Source organism: Nestor notabilis, unplaced genomic scaffold, assembly GCF_000696875.1.
Source record: "Nestor notabilis isolate BGI_N333 unplaced genomic scaffold, ASM69687v1 scaffold3179, whole genome shotgun sequence".
In the NCBI taxonomy this organism is placed as follows: domain Eukaryota; kingdom Metazoa; phylum Chordata; class Aves; order Psittaciformes; family Psittacidae; genus Nestor; species Nestor notabilis.
Window position 1 is genome coordinate 1 of NW_009943937.1, and position 8,258 is coordinate 8,258.

At 39.0% G+C, this 8,258-nt stretch overlaps 1 protein-coding gene across 1 annotated transcript in view; it reads right to left on the reverse strand.

Moving 5' to 3' along the window:
- Positions 1 to 182: 182 nt before the first annotated feature.
- The window catches only part of LOC104411696 (roundabout homolog 2), a gene marked incomplete at both ends in the record, with an annotated part of 45,376 nt that continues 37,300 nt past the window's right edge, over positions 183 to 8,258 (reverse strand). The window contains 2 exons of the mRNA XM_010022183.1: positions 183 to 414; positions 6,986 to 7,107. Of these exons, the coding sequence (XP_010020485.1) occupies positions 183 to 414; positions 6,986 to 7,107 (354 nt within the window). The remainder of the gene's footprint in view (positions 415 to 6,985; positions 7,108 to 8,258) is intronic.

Below are 8,258 nucleotides of genomic sequence, written 5' to 3' on the forward strand. Positions count from 1 at the left end.
ATATATTAAATTATAATAATTATATTGAATTCTAATGCCAACCCTGTATCTAACAAACAGAAAACATGTGAAAGAAGTAGAACTGAACATACTCATACACACAATAACCAAAATGGTCACTCTTGACTTCACCTTCAGTGCTAGGTATGGAAGCCAATTGCTTTTCTGACCATTTTACTAACCTTCCTCTGTGGTGCGAGCAGACTTTGATTCACTGTCCATTCCTTGGAATTCATTGAAATAGGGGCGAACCTTAATTTCGTAAGTGACCCCCTTTTTCAAGCTGACGAGGACAGCACTGCGCTCAGTTGGGACTTTGACCTCCAAGTTCTGCCATACAGCTGGAGAAGGTAGGCCAGATGTTTGGCGATACATTACTCGGTAGCCCTGAATGAACTGGGATTGGCGGTCAACCTAGAAATGGCATTAAATAATACATCAGTAAACATATTAAAGTAAAAAAGCTGTATAAAAAGAAAACAAGACATTTACCTAGAATGTCTCCGTCCTTGTGAAAAAGAGGAAACTAACAGTTGTTTAAGACGCTGCATTTAAAAACCAAACTGCCTTCCTGTAAGTCACTGTTGATTAATTGTGTATAAGGAACATTTTTTCTCACATTACTTGCTATAGAATATTTCTATTTTACTTTCCCCGGCTCTATATATCATGACAAATACCACCTTAAATCACAAAACAAGGCCCCACCTCTGCAACAAATAATGAAAAGAGAACTTTGGCGTAATGCTTACTGCATGTTAACTTATTAAGCACATCTTGGCTACTGATGCACTGAAACAGGAGAAGAAAACCAAATTATTTTCAGAAAAGGACAAGTCTTTGAAGATACCCTACATGCCTTCAGTTAGTCATTACTTGGCTCACAGCTCAGCCTTTCATGAGATGCACAGGGAAGTAAAATAAACATAAGACAGATGCACAGAAAACAGCTTCTAAGGACATGTGCTGTTTCTTGCGTTCACAATCTAAGCCATCTCTTTACATCCTGGGGTTGTGATGCTCTCAGGCCATCAGATGGAGATGGAATGTTGTTTTTGGTTTGTATTTTGTATGTTGCTAGGCAAGCACAATTCAAGATTGGACCATACACAGAAGTTTAACAGTTCTAACCTATTGTAACTACAAGTAGGATTTCTGCCTGAAGGAAAACCTGAAAATGTGTTTTATCTCTTAGGGAAACAAAAAATGCACAAAACAATAATCTGAGGTATTAGGATGTTTGCATGAATTTTCTCAAAAAACAATCAAAACAATTTGATTGATAAAACCAAACCAAACACAGCTGCTTCTGTAGACAACAAATAAAGAGCATGAAGCACAAATAGCCAGACTATACAAAGAGCTGTTTGGTAAATCTATGGGTTATAGCTCAGATTCAACAAGTAGGATTTCTTTTCCACTCTTGACAGTTTGCTAGCTCAAAAATGTTTCAGAATTGGAGGCACATTCGTCTCACTTCTCTTAAGAATAAATGAAATTAAGGCTGAAAACACAAACCAGGTCTATTACACTCCTCCTATAATCTTGTTACAGTGTACTGGGGCATTCAGAGGGGACACAGATTCTTGGGCATTAGAAAGCAAGGCAAGCAAGAAGAAAGCTTTATTTATGAGAGCAAAGCAGAAACGTCTTTCATCAAAACTGTCACTGTTAAAAACCTTGCAACATATGTTACAACAACATTAAGCTTGCATTTTATAAACTTCTCTGCATTCACTTTAAGTGAATTTATGCACTGAAAGAGGGATATAACTCACAATAATAGCTTGTTAATACCGAAAGAATCAAGCTGTGTTTTTAAGAAGAACATTAAGCAGCTGTTTCCAGATGAAGGGAGTCTGTAAATCAGAGTAAATTGTTTTTATCCATGTTTGACTTTGATTAACTAAATGTTTTACGGACATAAAGACTCTGCGAACCTTGCGTTTCCTACAAAATTCGTCAAGAATAATACTTCCATTCACTTTGTAATACAGATTCTAACCTGAATTACAACATAAGGCTATGATGTTTAATAATCACACACTGAGTCTGATTCCTGCCTAACTTCCGAGTTTAAAGCTACACTGAAAGATGATGTAACTTTGTTCAAGCTTTCCATTTTGTCTTTGCTGTGCTTTTAATCTCTACTGACTGCTGCCTAGTGGACAACATCTGAAAATTCAGAGTTCACTAGGCTGAACAGTATTTTGCTACAAAACAGTATGGAAGCTTTCGTACAGCATGGCAGAAACACCCATTAACTCACTGAGAAGAACTGGATCCCTGTAGCATACCTATATCATACTAATTTTGAGTCCATCACGCTTTCCTATCTACCTATATATATAGGCAATATACAAAGTATTCATACACCTCTTTTCCTTCTGCACTTCTAAGTTCCTAACCTAGAGGACTAAACAACACAAGAACTATGAAAACAGAACACAGTACTACAACAAGGTTGTCATGTATGTGGGTGCTATAAACTTGCTTGATTTGGGGGTGTCACATGAGTTTCGCAGAGCTTTCAATTAGATAGGTGATTACAACAGGGCTGAGTGATCTGCCTGAATGTCACTTTATTGACAGTGATTCCATTGGTCAGGGTCTGGGAGGGTTCTTATGAAAGAAAATACTGTGCATTTTTTTAATGTGTTTTATAAGCATCCAGTTGTATTCAGTGTCAAGGAGAGGATACAAAGCTATTTCTCATGCTGACTTAAAGCTAGTCTGAATGAATAGGGCCATTCATATGGACAACATGTTGGGAAACTATGCAAAGGGCACTTCGCCTATGGAGAAAGGTGGATTTTTTTGTTTTATTTGGAGTTTTCCGGTTACTAAAAAACTGCTCCTGGATAATAACATGGATTAATCAGAGGTATTTGTGAGGTACAGGACAGGTATGTTTCCCATATACAGACACACACGTATATGCGTGTGTACATACATGTTGTGCGTGTATATGTATATATGTATATGTATATACATACGTGTGTGTATATGTCTATGTATACATGCACACAGAGTCTTACATATAATATAGAGCCTGTGACTTCAGTGTCTCCTCCATTTGTTATGTGGTAATTATGTGTCACACCATCAGCAGGCTACTAAAAATATGCTTAGCATTAAAGAACTGCATTCAGCTGTGCTCAGCATCAAACAACTCGATAGGTTTGGTACAAGTTCACACGTAGGCAGAAACACGCACCACGATTTAATGAAAGAATGCAATCGTTTCTAGTTACTCTTCTTTCTCTTTCTTCTCCTTTTTGCGAGCTGGCTGCCACTTCCTCGTACAGGGTACTTAGCATTATTACAGAAATTGCAGGAACTCTCTGCGCTGAATACTGGGAGCACAGAATATTTCTAGTCTTCCTGTGACACTCTTAACTACTCTTGAATCTGCACAAGCAGCAGTGACACCCACTCAAAAAGAGCTGCACCAGTTGCTGATCTAAAGATACACTTTCTCTGTCAAAAGAGGGAAGAAAATGCAGATGCTCTTTTAAAAGGCAGAAGAGAGCAATTACTGGATGGGTTCTTCTCAGCACTGACTTAATACTTTAAGGCGACCTACAAGCATAACTGGTCCTGCATGCTCCTTCTTACCTTCTTTTACCATGAATACATGGTGTGTGAGGCACCTCCATTTCTGCAGAACAGAAAACCCATTTTCCCTGCGTGTTCAAATCCACACACACCACAGCTGAACACGAGACAGATTCAAAGGCTACTAGATCATTCATTTAGGCTATTAGTCTGTTAAAAAGATGGCAAGAAACTCATAATGCAGCTGACGCTGCAAATGTAAGCTCCTTTCAGACAAAGCTGCTAATTTGCCCCCTAAGGACATTTTGCAATATGTTCTGTGTATGTAAATTTCTACCCCAAAATATCCTAAGAAATACTCCACTCCCACATCAATACCCACAGCAGTTCTCCATCTGGGGACAATACCTTGCACACTGTGCTGAACTCACTAGAACACACCGAGGGTACTCTCCGGGAACTCAGACAGCACTAGCGTTTATCTGTACTACAGGAACAAGACAGAAGGTAACGATACACTAGGAAACTGTCTAAAGGACTTGCCTCCTGAAGCTTCCAGTGAATTATATTCATTTCAAATCAATGTCAAATTAAAAGATAGAGGTAAATAAATGATCCTTCTGCCTGAGAGCAGCCCAGAAGGCAGGCAGGGTTTCAGAGCAACAATTCTTTTGCCATACTGAAGAACTGATTTTCATTCCTGCTTGTGCCACAGGGCTCCTTTCTAACACCAGGAAACTTTACATTTGACCACTAATGAAACTCTCAGTTTGATGCCCAGTGAGGCTTGAAGTGCTTAACTATAGTTGAGGTCAGCTAAAAAAAGTGCTTGGAGTACAAAATACGCTGTTGCAATGCTAAATGTTTTGACAAAAGTGAAAACAAATCAGGCCCAGGTTTTAAAATTAGCCATTTGATAACACTGGGCATATCTGATTCCATAAGTCTCATCGGCAATAAGTATCTCTGCACCTCACCTCTCTGTGTGTAAAGTTAGGATAATGACCCATTTTTATCATCCTGCTGGTAAATTCAGTATTATTTGTGAAGCACACAAACGTTACGGTTGAGAGCATGACAGATAAGCAAGCATGTGAGACAAACTAATAATTTTTTATTCAATGCAAGGTTTCAGTGCTATGAATTTAATAAGACCTGGCACCACACAGTGAATAAAGAAGATAAAAAGAAATGTTGAATAGCTCCATGAAGAAGAGATCCTATATGTGACCTCGTAATTACAGCCACACTTTAAAACCTATGCACAAGAGGAATACATTGAAGAGATGGCACTTCCTTTTTATTAACACTGACTCTGTAAACCAGACAAAATATTTGTGTGTGTTTTAAAACTGCAACATGCTTGCAGAGAACTGCTTCTGAAATTTTAAACTCATATTTGAAAATAAAAGAGAAAGTAAAACCAAAATCCTCTGAGAAAGAAAGGAGAAATTGGCGTTAATTTGCTGGCAGTCAGGACGCCAGAAAATCCATAACCAGGGATGTTCCTTGGCATTCACTCTTTGAATTGCAGAAAGTCAGCACAAGGAGTCTTACGACTCTCATGGCGCTTCTGTCCTTTTGTATGATAGCTATACTATCTAACCATTTTATATCAATAGTGGGGACTTTATTCTCTGGATAGAGGGGCTTTTTTCCTAGAGATTACGGTTAATTAATTGGTTTTTTCTGTTTGCTGGAAAGTTTCTAATTAGCTGTTCCAGAGATCTTTTTTTGTGTCTTTCTTCCCTCGGGCAATTTGAAACGTCTCCGCAGAGGCCTGTATGCTTTGTCAGGTTGTACAGGGTCACTGCTTTGAGGGCTCTTCCCAATAAGCTGATATCCCTAACAATTTACCTTTACCTTACCATGTTTTCTTCACCCGTATCTTGTTCACTAGGGACACCAAGAGACTCTTTTAGACAGAGATATACACGCACACATAAATATATATAGATTTCATTATAATATAATGACATTGGTTACATTGCATAAAACTGAATTCTGTTTATATTGGGCCTTCCTTTTGTGGTATATGCTAAAGCAAGGGCAAGCCTATGAAGTGTTTTTCTGATGGCTGTCACATTCAAGAAAGGGCTAAGGAGTACCGCACAAACGTAAGCCAGGTTTACCATTCCTGGTTGCTAACATCTAAGGTTTCTTAACTATGACCCATCTGCTTGGGCAAGTATCTGCTTGGGCAAAGGGTTTGCTGCAAAGGTGAGTCAGTGTGTCCTGGAGTTACGCAGCTGAAGCAGACAGCACTTTTAGAAAGGCAAGCTGCATGTTGACATCATCCATGGCAAAGTGCAATGGCACAGCTTCTGAATAATCTTCTAAAACAGACAAATTTGTGGGTTTCTCTATTTATTCTAATCTGCCCCCCGACCACTGAAATCTGTCACAACCAGTATGGTGCATAAGCTCCCGTAAATATGGCTAAGTTGTGCAAAACCAACAGTAATCCTTATAATACATAATCTATCACCACACTTATCTCCTGTTGTATAATCCCCTCTACACATTAACCTCTTAGCAATGACATGTAGAAGAAAACCCCTGAGTATTGTGAATGCTCCGTGAGCAGAATTCATCCCGTACAACTGTTTCAGTGACACGCAGTACTATTCCTCTCACTCTTCCTGCCTGTGGCTCTCCTTCCTGTGGGGAAGATGCCCCAAGAGCAAAATACTTGCTATGCAGCACCCTGGCAACTCTGTCCTCCTATGGTTACAAATCCTTTCCTTCAGGCCTCAGGAAGGAAAACACAGCATTTTGAAAGCCAAACACTGTACCAGAAATTCTACCCAGTAGTTTGACCCCTCAAATAGAAATTTTGTTAAGTACTGCCAAAAAGATTCTGGTCTTCTGTAATGAAAGGCTATCCACCGACTGTGGGTAAGGCTTATGCTGGAAAACCAGATGCTACACAGTGGATCAGGCACCAGCACCATGTGTTTCTGATTGCACTACAAGTGCCCTATAGGAAGCCTATTTTTGCATTTTAGAGTCACCGCATAATAGGGTATTGTCGGAGGTCCCTACGCCTTGAAGTGGAAAGTGCTTTTTCATACATCAATTTCATATTGATATTTAACTTTGATTATTTTTTGACATGCACAGTAGTGAGTCCACAGATCAATTATCCTTCAGATTATGGTGTTAAGCATATCCATTTTTATTGTATTTTTCTAGTCAGCCAGCCAGCTCACTTGGAGCTGAATGCTGAAGACTTTGAACCTACCTGACTCGAAAGAGAAAATAAAAGACCATTTCATTACCACATATATATGCCTGATATAATGTTAGTTTATCAGAGCACTCACATTAGGGTCAAGACTGGAGCTTTTCAGTGTGGTATAAAAAACTGCAGGGATAAATAGGCAAAATGAAAGTAGTGTTAAGGCAATAGTAACAGAAGCCTTACCGTCCAGGTGACTTGAACCGTCGTGGGTGTCAGCACAACAGGATTATGCAGTCGTACAATGACATCTCCCAGTTCTTTCTGGACTTGCCTGTGATCCACACCTTGTGCTGGTGGGCTGATATCTGCCAGGCCAGGCACACACATGAAAGCATTATTTTAGTGAGAAGAGATATATATGGCATCAACAAGAATTACTGAATAGCTTGACAGCTTGATTTAACCACCCTTTATAGTAGTGTAAGTGGTAAGTGATCACTGGTAAGTGATGAGAGACATGCAATATCCACTAGTTCCAAAATACTCAGGTAATAATAATGTTGCCCAGATGTCTGGAACCAAATTGGTTAGTATAATTGAAGAAAATGAATACGTTTATCTATTTATCTTCTCAGACCATACATGATACTAAGTCATTATAAGTTTCCAAACTTTAACTAGGCTTCCTCTCCCCACATACCATGCACACAAGAAACCCAAACACTAAAAACAGCATTTCCTTCTGCAAGGCAAATTTTCCTTTTACAGATATAACGAAAGCTACTGCAAACACAAACAAAAAAAATTATTTATGAAGCCAAACTGACCCTGAACTAATAAAAGGGCAATAAAAACTCTCAGCCACAAAGATTTTCTCTTCAAGACTATGTCAAAAATTCCTTCAAAGTGTGTGTGGCAATGATTTACTTTAGTCAAAATCTGAAGGAATTTGATCACTTAGTATACATCTATGCAGATTCCATCTGCAGCACCACATCTGGCCCTGGTACCTAGTCCTTAGGAACCACATTTGGGTTATGCCATTGTGTTAAACTGAATGAGGCTGTATTATCTTTGCTAAATAGGAACTGCAAATACGACGTACACGTCAGAAAATGAAGCAGGAGATGTGCAATGTGTCGTTTTAGTGATAGTTACTGGAAATCATAATTTTCTCTTCTATTGTGCCAAAGGAAGAATGTTGGGCTACAGCTATCACTTAGCTAATATATCACCATAGCATGTTCCTCCCTCCATCTTAGACAGAAAAGAAGGCACTTTCTAAGAGCCAGGGAAGACTGCATCCCTTCAATGGATCCCCCAAGGATCTTACAATGCTGTTCTTGGTCAACAGTTACAGATGCCCATACTATGTCAGTTGTCTTTGTGGACTGAATAATGCCTGTTAGGAACATGCATACTGTTTATTTCTGCTGGAATTCAGTTTAATTTTTCCAGAAGACAGGATTTGGAATACAAGCACAGATTATATTCAAAAGGCCCAATACATTATGGG